General features: G+C 48.5%; 1 protein-coding gene across 1 annotated transcript in view; it reads right to left on the bottom strand.

Annotated features, from left to right (window-relative positions):
• Positions 1–16,128, bottom strand: part of ADAP1 (ArfGAP with dual PH domains 1) — a 50,761-nt gene that overhangs the window by 22,679 nt on the left and 11,954 nt on the right. Inside the window, exons 2-3 of the mRNA XM_003795459.3 lie at positions 10,002–10,132; positions 3,321–3,412 (exon numbers count right to left, since the gene is read on the bottom strand). Of these exons, the coding sequence (XP_003795507.2) occupies positions 3,321–3,412; positions 10,002–10,132 (223 nt within the window). The remainder of the gene's footprint in view (positions 1–3,320; positions 3,413–10,001; positions 10,133–16,128) is intronic.

Below are 16,128 nucleotides of genomic sequence, written 5' to 3'. Positions count from 1 at the left end.
AGATCCCAGGCACTCTGACCTCCAGAAAGGAGGCCAAGTGTGGGGAGCAGACTCCTGGCCACAGCGGCCAGCAACCTCCCCTCTTACAACTGGGGAACTGAGGACCTCAGCCTCCCGGCAGCAGGAGGTGCCTATCCTGCCTGTCCCATGGCCAGCAGATGCAAGATGCAGTGGGGTGTGAAATCAGGGCTTTCGGGTCTGTCCTGCTCTATGTCCCTGCCCGCTACTCTCAGCACCTCCAAACATCCCACCTAGACACGTGCAGTGTCAGCCCTGTGAGAGCTTCCATGTGACAACCTGCATCCCAGACTCAGGCTGTACAGGTGGACAGGAGAATCAGGGTGCCACTGGCCGGGAAGGAAGCACAGGCCCCTCTTGCCATCCTACAACACTCCAGCCTCCTGCCCCTCATGGACTTTACAGACTCCATGTCACCCACCTCCTGCCTTCCTCGGCACACTACAGTTGACACCTGGGGAAGGGCCTGTGCCAGGAGGGTGAATGCAAATGACCAGACAGAAGCACACGTGGCTATAAATTCATGTCTCAGAAAGAGCCACTCTGGCACTGGCTCCTGATTCAGGCTGAGGATGCCCAGGCAGCTCCTGGGACAGGTTTTCCCTTGAGTACATGATGGGGGTCTCAGGATGGGGTCAGGGGCTCAGGACTATCTGGCCTCATTCAGGATATAGGCTGTAGGGTCTGCCAGCCCGTCTTCTCATCTGGGAAGAGGGATCTCTCTCTCACGTTTGTGGAAGGATCAACAAGAAAATGCCTGCTTGGTGTCCATACTGGGGCCTGGTGCCAGGTGATCCCTTATCAATAATGAATAAACGGGCAGGAAGAAACACAAGCCTGGACTGAGAGCTGGGGAAGTCTTCAGCCCAGGAGTGTATCCTCCCTTCCCTGCTCTCCTCCTCCTTCCCTCTGCCCCTCTTCCTCCTCCCCTTCCTTCTTCCCTGGTTTTATCTCCTTCTCCCCCCTCCTCTTCCCCTCCTTTATTCCCATCCTCCCCTCCTCCTTCTTCCTCCTCCCTTCTCCTTCCTTCTCTTCCCCCTCCTTCCCCTTCTCTTCTCCACTCCGCCTCCGTCCTCTTCTTCCTCCTTCCTTTCTCCTCCTCCCCTTATTTCTCCTCACTCCTTTCTCCTCCCCTTCTCCTCCTTCCTCTTGTTTACCCCCTTCCCTTCTCCTCTTCCTCTTCTCCTTCTTTCTCTTCTCCTTCCTCCCTCTTCCTCCTCCTCCCCATCCCCTCTTCCTCCCCTCTTCTTACTCTTCCCTCCTCCCCCCAGCCCCTTCCCCTTCCTCCTTTTCCCTCTTCTTCCACCCCCTCCCTTTCTCTTTTTCCCTCGACTTCCTCCCCTTCCTCCTCCCTCCTCTCCTTCCTCATCCTCCTTCCTCTCCCTCCTCCCTCCCTCTCCCCTGCTTTACCTACTCCTCCCTCTACCCACCAGCCCCACCTGCTCTTGTGCTCTCTGAGAGGCCCTTTGGACCCAGTGTGAACACTGCAACCCTGCTCCCCTCTCATGAAGTTTACCAACTCTGGGGCAGACCTTGAACAAAGCGCTGGATATGTATGCACCACAGATGCCCCAGTGGTAACCACAATCCCCTCAGCAACTCCTGAGGCAAAGACCCAGGGCAAAGCCCAGACTGGCTCCAAGCTCCCCAAGTCAGGGCAAGCCCACATCAGTGACGCCCAAGGGTGTGGGGCCTTGGGAGAGCAGACGCTTCATGGTCATCTAACATGGTATCAGAAAACACACAGGGCTGCACTGGCCCCGGTCCCACAGGTAGTGCCCTGGGTGGGGCCTGGGGTGTCTGGGTTTACATGATGAGTCAAAAGTGAGTCAGCAGAAGAAAAAGCTGAGCATAGGGGAGACCAGGTGGGGCCTGGGGGACCGGAACCCAGTCGGGTCTGGGAATGAGGAGATCAGGGTGTGGCCACCCACACCTCAAGTCTCCCTGTGCAGAGGCAGGGCTTGGCCCTCAGATATCCCAAAGCTCAGGGCTCATCGCCAAGAGACATGGGCGCTGGCAGGACTGGCTGAGCCACATGGCTGACCTGAGAGCCACCCCACCCCTGCTGAGGCTGTTTGGGTAACAGGTTCACATCCAAGCCACACCTGAGCAGGGACATCCTGCTTTGGGAGGACAGGGGTACATGAGCATCCTGGTGAGGAGCATCCCAGGAAGACAGCATGACTGGAGATCTGGGGGGATTGGGAGGGAAGGGGGAGCTAGAGTGGGTCCAGGCAGGGGCTAGGCCAGAGATGAGCAAGAGCCCAGATGAAGGAAGGACCAGGGTGGCTCACACTGGAGTTCACATTGCCTCCCTGATACCGGGCCTAGTAAAGAGGGGGCTGAGGTGCATAGACCTTCACTCCAGAGCCCCTCAGGTGTATCTGCCTGTGTGGGCACCAAAGATTGAGAAACCAGAAGAGCTCCCAACCAGAAGAATCATGGGGGAGACTGAGTTCCCCAAGCAGTCAAGCAGATCAAGGAGGGAGTGAGTTCAGGACTGTGAAATGGCAACACAGAGCCAGGACCATGTCGAGTAGAGGTGGAAGGGGCTCCAGGCAAATGGCACTGCCTGGGCAAAGTTGGGAGATAGGAAGGCACAGTGTGGGCATAGGAAACAGGCAACCCTGCCTGGACAGGATAGCAAGATGCTCAGAGAGAACTGGGAGCTGAGAGCCCAGACTCCTCCCCGTGATGGGCTGAGGGGATGGCTCTGGTATGTCTCATGCCAGGATCTGTGCTGTCATTCCCTTCTCATCTGCTAGACAAATGGGGAAGCTGAGGCTCACTAAGGGCAGGGGAGTGGTCCAAGGTCACTGTGTTGTGCCAACTTGGGCCCAAGCCAGCCCCCTCATGACAGCCAGGGTTGCCTGGAGAGAGATTCCAGGGCCCTCCCTACCAGGCCAGGACCCATGTCAAGGCCCCATACAACTGCAGCTTCTTGTGTCCTCCTCCCATCCAGCACACCCAGGAGGACTGCTTAAAAGCCCCCCTGAGACCCTGATGGGGAGCCCCCCCTACCCCCTGAGAACCCCAATCTGCTGGGACAAAGCATCTTTCCCTGCATGCCCCTGGCCCACTGCCCACAGGCCAAAATCCAAAGCCAAAGGAGAGGGAAGCAGACACGGAGCTGCACACTGTGGGCTGGACGCTGGGGCTCCTTGGGGGCACAGCACAGCCCTGGCCAACTTTCCCTAAGGCTCTCGCCCCCCACCCCACCCGTGGGTTCTCCCAGAGCCATCTCCGGGGCTGTGGCCCAGTGCTGTTTACCAGTGACCCTGACAAAGCCCCTTTGTACTTACTGGCAGTCGGAAAACGTGGGCCGGTAGTAGAAGGGGGGCACTTTGGACTCAAATGTGGCTCTTGCAGCATCGTTCCCTCGGGAGGCCATGAGCTGTGAGAGAGGGGAGGCCAGAGTCAGAAAGTCCAGAGTCCCAGGTCTACGTGGCTGCGGGGCCAGGGTCAGGGAACCCAGAGCCCCAGGCCCAGGTGGCAGACGTGAGGCGGCAGACCCAGCACTGAGGGCTTGGCCAGCATTGGGGTGGGACCTTCACCTTCTCTTCTATCCTGAGAACACTGCGTCTGAGCAATCTACCCTTCCCAGTGCATGGAAGGAGCCAGCATACCTAAGGAAAGGAAGGGAGAGCCCCCTCCTCAGCATTTGAACCCTGCCCAGCACATCCCACACAGGTGTCTCAGCTGGACAGCCTGCTCCATCTGGTGATGCCCCCATCGCTGCCTCATGAAAGGATGGGCTTATTCATTCATCTGACTCTCACGCAGCAAGAAGCTATAGCTGGCACTAGAGACAGGCTGCTGCTGAGGCAGACCCAGGCCCAGCCGGGCCTTCTGGGAGGTAGACAGAGGCAAAGACCAAGAACACATGTACAAAGACAGACACAAATGGGCTGCAGTGTGGGAGTGGAGATGCTCAGGAGGCTGGTCATGACAAGGGGGTCTTGGCAGGAAGATAGCCATGCGAGGCAAGTTGGAGATGGTGCCACAGCAGGCTGGGGGCAGGCAGCAGGACCTGACCCACCACCATAAGGGCAAGGGGGCAGCATGGGTCTGTTGTCCCCTGAGCCCTCAGGGCAGTTGCTGTTTGGACCTTCCCTGAGGCTGTCTGCCAGGTCCACCCAGACAGAAACCCCTACTCTGGAGTCTGCCAGGACCTGTGAAGATCAACCGGAAAAAAGTCACGAGGGAGACGTTTCACAAGAGGCTGGCACCAAATTAAAATTCTAAAATCAATGGCTTTTCTATATAAAACTTCAATCTGTTAGGAGACATAACCGAAGAAGGAAAGATCCTACTTATGACAGCAACTGGACAAAAGTGCCTAAGAATCAACTTAATGAGAAATGTCCAGCCAGGTGTGATGGTGTATGCCCATAGCTCCAACTACTCAGGAGGCTGGGGCAGGAGGGTCACTTGAGGCCAGGAGTTGGAAGTTAAAGTGACCTATGATCGTGACACTGCACTCTAGCCTGGGCAACAGAGTGAGATCCTGCCTTTAAAAAATATATGTTAACAAGCAAAAAATGTCCTAGGAAATTCTGAAAATGAAAACTCTTCCTACCAGATATTAAAACATTTTATCATGCTACTCTCAGTAAAACAGGTGTTCATCAGATAAGCCTGGCTCAATGAAACAAACTAGAAAATTCAGGAATAGATCCATAGACCAGTGGTGATTATACATGGGGTGGTGACACCTCAAAACAACAAGCGAAATGTCAATCGACTAAAGAATGTGAGGAAATGGTGAAGCCATGGGGGGGGGGGGGGAATGGAGTTTGCTATGCCTTCCACAAAAATAAATCCCAATTGAATTAAACGTTCAATTAAAAAGATTAAACAATAAAAATAGTGGTTCAAATCATGGGATGATTTTTTAAAATAGTTTTCGGAACATATACTCGGATTAAGTTACAGTGTTTTAAATATAACACCAAAAGCACAGCAACAAAAGAAAAAATAAATAAATGGGACTTTATCAAAATTAAAAACTTTTGTGCTTCCAAGGATACCATCAGGGAAGTGGAAAGATATGATAAGCCTCAGAAACATTGTGCTAAATGAAAGAAGCCAGACGCAAAAGGCCACACATCATATGATTCCATTCAGATGAAAAGTCCAGAACAGGCAAATCCAGAGAGACAGAAAACAGATTGGCAGTTGCCAGGGACTGGGGGACCTCCTTGACGTGATGAAAGTGTTTGGGAACAAGATGCAAATGATTGAAAACACCATAAAAGTGCTAAATGCCACTGAACTCTTTAAAATAGTTAATTTTGTGTTGTGAATTTCACCTCAATAATAAAAAAAATTACATAGATATCTCCTTAAGAATATAATTTTTTGTATTTTTAAATATTATATTTTAAAAAGAAAGTGAAAAGAATCTACAGAGTGAGGAAAACTTTCTGTAAGTCCTTCATCTGATAAGGGACTTGTGTCCAGAATATATTACATAAGAAACTCAATCATAAAGACTCCTAGCTTAATCATAAAAGACAAATGACCCAATTTTAAGATGAGTAAAGGATTTGAGCGGACATTTCTCCAGAGAAGATATACCAATGGCCAGTAAGCCCATGAAAAGATGCTCACCATTGTCAGCCATCAGGGAATGCAAATCAAAACCGTAATGAGCTGCCAGCTCCCCCATCAGGATGGCGAATAGCAAAGGCAGACAGACAGTGGTATGAGTGGAGAGGAGCGGAGGGGAGAGAGTGGAGCCCTCATGCTGCTCACAGGAGTGTGTCGCTCTTTTTCTACAAAATATTCTGGCAGTTCCTGGTGGCAGTTCCTGGTGGCCATAACTCACAGGGTAGGGCACCGGCCACATATGCCAAAGCTGGAGGGTTCGAACCCAGCCTGGGCCAGCTAAAACAACAATGATAATTGCAACAACAACAACAACAAAATAGCCAGGTGTTGTGGCAGGCGACTGCAGTCCCAGGTACTTAGGCTGGGCAAGAAAATCGCTTAAGCCCAAGAGTGGGAGGTTGTGTGAGATATTACGCCACAGCACTTTACCCAGGGTGACAGCTTGAGACTCTGTCTCAAAAAAAAAAAAAAAAAGTCTGGCAGTTCCTTAAATTATCAGACACAGAGTTACAGAGGACCTAGCAATTCTATTCCACCCCCAGAGAAACGAAGATGTCCCTGCACCACCGTGCACATGGATGTCCACCATAGCAGGGTTCACATAACTGAACAGAGAAACAGCCTCGATGTCCATCAACTGACGATGGGTAAACAAAATGTGGTCACACAATGGAGTATTATTCAGCCACGAAAAGGAGTAAAGCACTGATACACGCCACAATACGGAAAAACCTCCAACGCATTGGGCTCGGTGAGACAAGCCAGATGCAAAGGGCCACATACTGTGTGAGTCTATCTGTTTGAAATGTTCAGAACAGGCGAATCCGTAGAGACAGAAAGTAGGTCTTTCTGCCTTCAGTAGAGGCTGGGGTGCTGGGGGTGGGGAGTAAGCGCTAATGAGTCCGGGGTTTTATTTTGGGATAAGAAAATGTTCTGAAATTAGCTAGTGGTGATGGCCGCTCAGCTCTGTGGCCACACAGCAACTACTGAACTGTACACTTTACGAGGGTGAATTGTGTGGTATGTGAATTATACCTCAATCAAGCTGTTATTTAAAAAAAAAAAAAGCCTAAGGCAGAGAAAGCTGAAGTATGCTATAAACCCTAAAACCACAAAAGAAAAGGTTTATCAATTAGACTACAACACAGTAAAAAAATTTCCATGGCAAAAACCACCACGGGCAAAGTCAAAAGACAACCTAGAAAAAACTTCTGCAGCCAAAATCTCAAAGGGTGGGTGTCTCTAGTACACCAAGAACCCCTAGAAGATGAAACGACTGGCAGGGAAATAGAAAGACAAAAGGCACAAAGAGACAGTTCCCATGTAAGAAAACACATGATACTAACACGAGTCAAAGATGCTCCATTTCATTCAGGACAAGAAAATTCCAAATGAAAATTCCACTGAGAATAATTCTCCCCCCAGGCAGCTGTAGCCGGGCAGGGTGCGGGGAGCTCTCCCATAGCTTGCTGGCACCTGAGAAGTTGTGGTGGGGAGTGCAGCAAAAATCTCCCCAAAATTACCAAACCACATAACCTTTAACCTTGTGCTTTCACTTCCAGGAAGTTAGGCTACCGAGCAACTCTTACACATAAGTCACCAGCTCAGGGGTTATAGTTAGGAAAGGCTAGAAGCAACCTACATGCCCAGCTGAGGGGCAAACAGGTCGCAGGGTAGAAGAGCAGGGTTGGGAAAAAGGGAATTGAGCAGGGCAAGGGCCGGGGGCAGATGGCAGAAAGGGGCAGAACCAGCAGGAGGGAGCTCATCCTCCACAGAGCTGTTTAGGACTGTGGGTGTCCCGCCAATGTGCTCCCAGATCATTAAGGCACATTGCATGAGGTGAAGAGGCCTGAGTGTCCATGGAAGAATGAATGGACAAAGTACAGTCCACCCATGACTGAGTGTCAGCCTGAGAATGAATGGAGCGCTGGCACCTGCCTCAGTGTGGATACTACGCAGAGGCCCAGGCAGCCTGGGTGCCTATTCTCGTTAAATGCCCATAACAGGCAAAGCTACCGTGAGAGAAGCAAGTGTGTGGTTCTTAGAGCCGGGCAGGGAGTTTAAGGGCACAAGATTTCCTTCTGAGATGATGAAAATGTCCTAAAACTGACAATGGTGACAGTTGCACAACCCTGTGAATATACTAAAAACCACTGTGGGTGGTGCCCGTAGCTCAGTGGGTAGGGCGCTGGCCCACCACCCAGGCTGGTGGGTTCAAGCTTGGCCTGGGCCTGCTAAACAGCAATGATGACTGCAACCAAAAAAATAGCCAGGCGCTGTGGCAGGCACCTGTGGTCCTACTTGGGAGGCTGAAGCATGAGAATCACTTAAGCCTGAGAGTTTGAGGTTGCTGTGAGCTGTGACAGCACAGCACTCTACCAAGGGCAACATAGTGAGGCTCTGTCTCAAAAAAAGAAAAAAACCACAAAAAAACCCCATCGACTTGTACACTTTAAATGGGTGAATTGTATGGTATGTGAATTGTTTAAACAATGAAGCAATTGTTTAAAGAGATGTTACAGAAGAATATAAAGTTGAAAAAAAGCACAACTCATAAAATGCGAAGAAAAGAAAAGGGAAGAAGAGAAGGTCCCTCTGTGCCGGCCACAGCCCACGGGGCCAGATTTGGGTCACGGCTGTACCAGCCTGTTTGTCCCTGGTTGGGCGGGAGCACAAATGGCCCCTAGGGCTCTTGGGACCTCAGATTCCCCTAGAGGACCACTACCCAATCATGGGAAGGGGCCCAGGAGGCTGTGGCAGCCATGCCCCTGAAAATCCCAAGCAAGATGCCCCAGACCCAGCTCTGCCCTTGGCCAGGGGTCCAGCATCTCACAGGCCAAGCCCCCAGGCCTCTCCAAAATCACCTTTGTTTCTAATCACCAGAGCAAACATGCAGAGCAGAGAGGACAGGGGCCTCCTCCTGGCTCACCAAGCTCACTGCTCTCTGCAGGCCCTGATGTAGGCAGAGACAGGGGATCCTAAGGCCCACGTGGTGACAGCCCTTCCAGCCTCCCTCCCTGGCATCACTCCCAGATTCCAGCCCACAGCTCCAGGTCTGCCCTCCTGTCCTTTCTGACTGGCAAAGCTTAGGATATTTCTAATAACAGTGAACACTTACCCACGTGCCTGGGCAGTCCTTCTCTGGATGAGCCTGGACATGGAATTGCTGGTCTGACAGGCAGGGCCTTTCCCCAGCCTGAGAAGTCTGGGCCCCCTGGGCCCCCAGCTCGTGTTCTCTCCCACCTTCCCAGGAAGGGGTGGGGGCACTCCCCTCATTGTCTTTGTGACACTGGCTTTTGACCTCTGCCTTCCAGGAAGGAGAACAGTCCAGGGACCATTCTATTCATTGCCCAGCAAAAGGGGACTGATATCATAAGCCAAATATCCAACTCAGGGTCAGTGCGGTCACATCCAAGGTGTGCCGGGGTCCTGCTGGCATTCTAGGGGACATCCCGAACCTCAGGTGTACCCACCATATGCAGAGTCTGGGTCACTGGGTTAATCTGGGTGGGTCTGGTATACAGCAGTCTCCTGGCCACCCGCTCTCACCCACACAGCCAGTCAGCCCCTCAGCACCTTGTCCTCCATTCCTGCCAGGGCCTCACTTCAGAGGGTTAGACTCAACTCGTCTGGGGGTCTTCAGGTCATACCCTCTATCTAGGAAGTCCCGCCACTTCCCCTGGGGTCTGCCTTGTCCAGGCCCTACCAAACACCCACCCCATCAATCACCCCTGAACCAACAGTGCCTCACCTGCCCCCCCTGCCCAGAAGGACATCTTCAGGAGACAATGGCTGCTACCCAGCTCCACTTCCTTGCCCCACATGGAAGTGCCCAGTAACCATTTCTCACATAAATGAATGAGTGAACGAATGGCTGGCTTCTCACAAGGATTAGCCATAACACCCTAAAAGGAAGAGGGGCCTATGGCCCTGCACAGGCTGGTCTGGGCTGAGCGCCAGGTATGGGACACAGGAGCCAAAGCCAGGAGCTTGTGTGGCAAGAGCACTTGCCAACCCATTTCCCTCATGCACTGCAGGTGTGCCCTTGTAGCTGCCACAGAGCCCACAGCTGCCATAGAAGGGAAGTAGACCCCCACATCGATGGGGGGCAGAGGGAAGCTGTGCAGGAGGAGCTGCTAGAGGGGCCAGGTCCAGTCCCACAGCCTTGGATTCCAGGCAGCCTGAACCCCCAGCTCCTGGAGGGCTGTAGCCCTGCTACTGGGGGGAACCGCAGACTGGTCCCTTGGGGGAACATACCCCCAGGCCCTGGGGGCCACAGCCTGGTTGCCCAGGAAGGCTGGGTCACCCAGAGAATGGCAGCAGGACACTCTGTCCCCCACCCACCCTGGGCCCCTCACTCAGGCCCCTACCTCCACTTGGGCCTCCTCCCAGGCATCCAGGCGGACTGATTTCACCTTGCTGACCTGGGGGATGTTCCGGTGGATTCCAGAGCAGCTGAGGCAGATGAACACACCCAGGGTGTAGGAAGCCCAGTCTGGATCTGGAAAGAAAAGGCCAAATGTTCAGGGAGGCTTAGCCCAAGGGACCCAGAGGGTGGACAGAGCATCGAACCAGATGTTATGAAGCTCTTGGTTAGAAGCCTCAACTCCCACCCAAACAACAGCTGATGGCACAGGAGACTGTGGACATTGCCAGCTTCACGGACCCCAAGAGAGGGTTGGTACAGCCTATAGATGAGCAACCCCAACCTAGTTGCTCTGTGATGTGGACGGGGGGAGGGGGGCCTGAAAGGGAATCCCCATCTTGGCAGGAGCCCACACCCCTTAAGCCAATCCAAGTGTTCTAGAGACCCCCAAGCAGAGTGGGACACACATGCCTTCTTGTGGGGCTGTGCTGGGGTTGTCTGCACACATGAATCATCTCAGGAGAGCTTTGAAAGTATGAGATACCCGACAACCAACACAAGGCACACAGCTGTGAACAGTGCTGTGGACACGGTGTGTCAGGCCATGGTGCACGACCAGCACTAATTCTGTTAGGGGTGACAATGTGTTGTGGCTTGACTTTGCATGCCGACATATCTGGGGATTATATATCTTCATGTCTTATTTACTTTAAAAGATTCAACAAAATGTTGGCTTGGCGCCCATAGCACGGTGGTTATGGCACCAGCCACATACACCGAAGGTGGTGGGTTCGAGCCCAGCCCAGGCCAGCTAAACAACAATGACGACTGCAGCAACAACAAAAAAATAGCTGGGCATTGTGGCGGGAGCCTTTAGTCCCAGCTACCTGGGTGGCTGAGGCAAGAGAATCACTTAAGCCCAAGAGTTTGAGGTTGCTGTGAGCTGTGACACCATGGTACTCTACCAAGGGCAACATAGTGAGACTTTGTCTCAAAAAAAAAAAAAAAAAGATTTAACAAAATACATGTACATATGCATGGATGAAGCAAATATGACAAAACTCTAAAAATGGCTGGGTCTAACCAAGTATATGAGAATCATGGTAGAACCAGGGCTCTTTTGTGTCTGTCTGAACATTTCACATTGAAACATAACGAAGTAAACGGCCAGGAACATAGAGATCCTTAAGGCCGGGCAGTCAGTGAGTGGACACGTTTGACCCTCGGAATCGTCCCATTTCACACAGCTGTCATAACACCAGAAATGTAGAAAGGAGCCCTGAAGAGAATCATCTCTCAGAGAGGAATGAGTCATTTCTGAAATACTATTACTTATAGGGAAGGTCTCTCCTGGATGAGGTTGGTTTAAATCAAGATGCTTCCCAGCATCTGGGTGTGACGTGGACCAAATCCTGGCTGTGAAATGTGAGCCAGTGGACCCATGTCCTTCCAGGCCAGGCTGAGGGCGATGTTCAGCCCACACTGCTGTGTAGCCACCCTAGGTGCTTCAGGGACCCTAATTCACTGCCTGGAGGAGAGATGCCTGACAAGGTCCAGACCAGGCACTGCCACCAGGGTCTTGTAGCATGTGAGGGACAAATCTCCATCTTTGAGACTTGGGAGGTGTTTGTTAAGCAGTTGACTCCCTATTTGTTAGGCAGAGGAAGTCTGTCTCCCCATCAACGGTGGGCTTCTTGAATGTGAACCCCTATACCCCTGGACTCAGCACAGAAAAGGTCTTTGCAAGAGTCGTAAATCAACAAGTGACCAACAGCCCAACCTCAGCAGAGCCCCTATGTCCAAGGGGGGCCAAAGGCTTTTCCTCTACCCCTCAGTTAGTTGACAAATACCTGACATTCCACACAGGCACCAAGGACCCTGCTGTGTCAAACAGTTCAGCCTTTTGGAATTGAGAAAGAGTTTGTAGTTATACACTCTCTTGGAGAATGGGTGGGGGAGAAGCAACTGAGGTTCCAGAAAGGATAGAGACCTTCACCAAAGCTGCCCACAGATGCTTGGTCAACAGCTGTGCATGAAGCACCCAGCCCTCTCCAGGCCTCAGCTTCCTCATCTGAAAGATGGGACATAACATCCACCTGTAAGGGGTAGTAGGTACATAAGCCCAACTGGGAAAGTAATCACATTGGGCACAATGGGAACCCCACTCCCCATTGCATGGTAGTGTTGTCAGATCCTGTCCTGGTGGTACAGACCATTAACCCAGGCCTCATGTCCCATAGCCTCTACCCACCTGGAAATCCTGAGGATGTCTGAATAGAGGCCACAAAAGCTCCTGCTGGCAAAGGGGCCAAATGCCTAAGCCCTCGCACATTTGTCCTCATGCAAAGGCTCTGAGACAACTGTTTATCTCCTGGCCTAGAAGAAAATTAGTCCACCCACACTCTAGCAGAAGTTGGCACACTACCCCTAAGTAAGTAAAGTTTTACTGGAACACAGCTACGTCCATTTGTTTATAAACACCTATGGCTGCTTTCCCACCACAACTGCAAAGTTGAATGGCTGTGATAGAGATATATGTTCCTAAAATATTTACCAGGCTTTTTAAGAAAAAGTTTGCCAACCCATTTAGAGGTAAAAATGAATGTGAAGCAGTCAAATGAGCCCAAGGCAAGCTTGTGATTAGAATTGATGACTTATAGCCACTGAAAATATTGTTTATCTCTGACAAACCAGATACAAGTGAGGCTCAGGGAGATGTCACAAACTGCCCCACTGCCTTGCAATTGGCATAAGACCCCACTGGTATAAAATTGAAGACTGTTTGACCCAAACCCATCACATCCTCCTGGTATTTGTGTGTGAGGATGCACATACATGTTTGCATACCCCAACTCAATTCGAATGGTCTGCTTTGAAAGGTAGCTCAAAAAGTTTAATTTTAAAAAATGGAGACACTTGGGTGGCACCTGTGGCTCAGTGGATAGGGTGCCAGCCCCATATACCAAGAAGGTAGTGGGTTCAAACCCAGCCCCAGCCAAATTGCAACAAAAAAATAGCCAGGTGCTGTGGTGGGCACCTATAGTCCCAGCTACTCGGGAGGCTAGGGCAAAAGAATTGCCTAAGCCCAGGAGTTGGAGGTTGCTGTGAGCTGAGATGCCAAGGCACTCTACCAAGGGCAATAAAGTAAGATTCTGTCTCTAAAAAAAAAAAAAAAAAAGTGGAGACACCAAGACCTTTTACATAAGATGAGAGCCAGTTAAGTCAAGTGTGTAGGGAATAAGGCAATACAAGTTTGTCATTGGAAGAGCAGGATGTTTGTACCTTTTTAAAAGCACTTTTGTGATGACACACCATTATACATCCACCAAGATGTCTAAAATTTAAAAGACTGATACTACCAAGTGTTGATAAGGATGCAGAGCAACTGGAATTCTCATATACTGCTGGCAGAAGTGTAAATCAGTTCAATCCACTTTGGAAAGAGTTTGGCAATTTCTTATATGTTAAACATATACTATATCCCATATGACCCAGCCATTCCACTACTAAGTATTTACCCAAGAAAAACCCAAAGTTCTATAAAAAGATGTATATATCCAACAACATATAAAAAGAATAATACACCATGACCAACAGGTGTTTATACCAGTAATGCAAGGGTGATTTGACATTTGACAATCCATCATTGTTAATTCACCATATTTACAGATTGAAAAAGTAAAACCATACAATCATCTCAATAGATGCAGAAAAAGCATTTGATAAAATGCAACATCCTATAAAACCTCTCAGAAAACTAAGAATAGATACAGAGCATCTGAGAAATACCCACAACAAACATCATATTCAGTGGAGAAGGACTGAATGCTTCCCTAGAAGGTCAGCAACAAGACAAGGAAGAATGTCTGTTTTAATCACCTCTATTATACTGTGAACTGGGAATTCTAGTTAGTGTGCTAAGGCAGAAAAAAAGCCTCCTATTTGGAAAGGAAAAGATGAAACTGTCATTCACAGACAACACGATCATCTATGCAGGAAATCCAGGGGACACTGTAAAAAGACTAGAACTAATAAGTGAGCTCAGCAAAGTAGCAGGATACAAGATAAATATACAAAAATCAACTGTATGTCTATATATTAGCAATGAGCAATCAGAAATGGAAAATTTTAAAATAACACTGATAAAAGCATAAAATATATGAACACTTAAAGATAAATATGATAAAAGATATGAAAGACAGTATATTGAAAGTTATACTTACCGTCATTTGATCGTCCACAAGCCTATCAAAAATATTCAGTGGGGGAAAGACTCCCTATTTAACAAATGGTACTGGGTGAACTGGCTGGTGACCTGTAGAAGACTGAAACTAGATCCCCACCTTTCACCATTAACAAAAATTGATTCTCACTGGATAAAAGATTTAAACTTAAGACATGAAACTATAAAAATACTTGAAGAGAGTACAGGGAAAACACTTGAAGAAATTGGCCTGGGAGAATATTTTATGAGGAGGACCCCCTCAGGCAATTGAACACCAAAAATCCATTACTGGGATATGATCAAACTAAAAGGGTTTAGCACAGCCAAGAGCACAGTAAGTAAAGCAAACAGACAACCTTCATAATGGGAGAAGATTTTGCAGGTTATGCTTCTAACAAAGGTCTAATAACTAGAATCTACAGAGAACTCAAATTAATCAATAAGAAAAGAAAAAATAACCCCATTTCTATGTGGGCAAGGGACTTGAACAGAAACTTCTCTGATGAAGACAGGTGCATGGCCTACAAACACATGAAAAAATGCTCATCATCCTTAATCATCAGAGAAATGCAAATCAAAACCACTTTGAGGTTTCATCTAACTCTAGTAAGATTAGCCCACATTATAAAAATCCTACAGATGTTGGTGTGGATGCAGAGAGAAGGGAACGCTTCTACACTGCTGGTGGGAACGCAAGCTAATACAACCTTTTTGGAAAGAAGTTTGGAGAACACTCAAGGAACTAAAAGTAGACCTACTGTTCGATCCTGCAATTCCTTTACTAGGTATATACCCAGATGATCAAAAATTATTTTACAACAAAGACATATGTACCAGAATGTTTATTGCAGCCCAATTCATAATAGCCAAAACATGGAAACAGCCCAAGTGCCATCAACCCATGAATGGATTAACAAATTGTGGTATATGTACACTATGGAATACTATGCAGCCATAAAAAAGATGGAGACTTCACATCTTTTATATTTACCTAGATGGATCTGGAACATATTCTTCTTAGTAAAGTATCTCAAGAATGGGGAAAAAAGTATCCAATGTACTCAATACTACTATGAAATCAATATACAACCACCTACACACTCATATGAATGGCAAAACATAACTATAGTCCAGAAATTAGAAGGGAAGAGGAGATAGAGGGGAGGGGGGATATGAGAGGAGTCAGGGTATTTGAGGGGACCTCACCTAATGTGCATGATGCAATGGCACATTTCAAAACTATTAAGAAATGAGTATAATTGTGATGGATATATCACTCAGTTCAATGTAAACATTTCATATTGTATATTAAAGCAGTACCCTGAACCCCATAAATGCATCAATGTACAATGTTATGATTTAATAAAATAATTAAGAAAAAAAAGAAAGTTATAAAATGTTGCTCAGAGAAATGAAAGACCCATAAATGTGAAAGAGATACTATTTTCATGGTTTGAGAGATTCAGTATCATTAACACATAAATTCTAGCCAAATTAACCTATAGATTCAATGCAGTCCCAATCAGAATTCCAATAGGACTTTTATAAAATTGAAATCAGTGGCACCTGTGGCTCACAGGAGTAGGGCATTGGCCCCATATGCTAGAGGTGGTGGGTTCAAACCTGGCCCCGGCCAAAAACTGAAAAAAAAAAAATTGAAATCAACAATATGATTCTAAAATTTATATGTAAATGCAAAAGACTTAGAATAGCTGAAACAACTTAGGAAAAAACAGAGATGGAAGACTTAACACTACTTGTTTTCAGAACTTACTACGAGATTATAGTTATCAAGATAGTGTGGTACTGGCACCAAAACAGACAAATAGGTCAATGGGACAGAATAGAGAATCCAGAAATAGACCCACACATACATGGATGACTAATTATTCACAAAGATACAAAG

The sequence above is a fragment of the Otolemur garnettii genome, unplaced genomic scaffold (assembly GCF_000181295.1).
Source record: "Otolemur garnettii isolate 467f Iridium unplaced genomic scaffold, OtoGar3 scaffold00092, whole genome shotgun sequence".
Lineage (NCBI taxonomy): Eukaryota > Metazoa > Chordata > Mammalia > Primates > Galagidae > Otolemur > Otolemur garnettii.
Note: the sequence above shows the minus strand (reverse complement) of the source record. Positions and strands in the feature narration are given on the sequence as shown.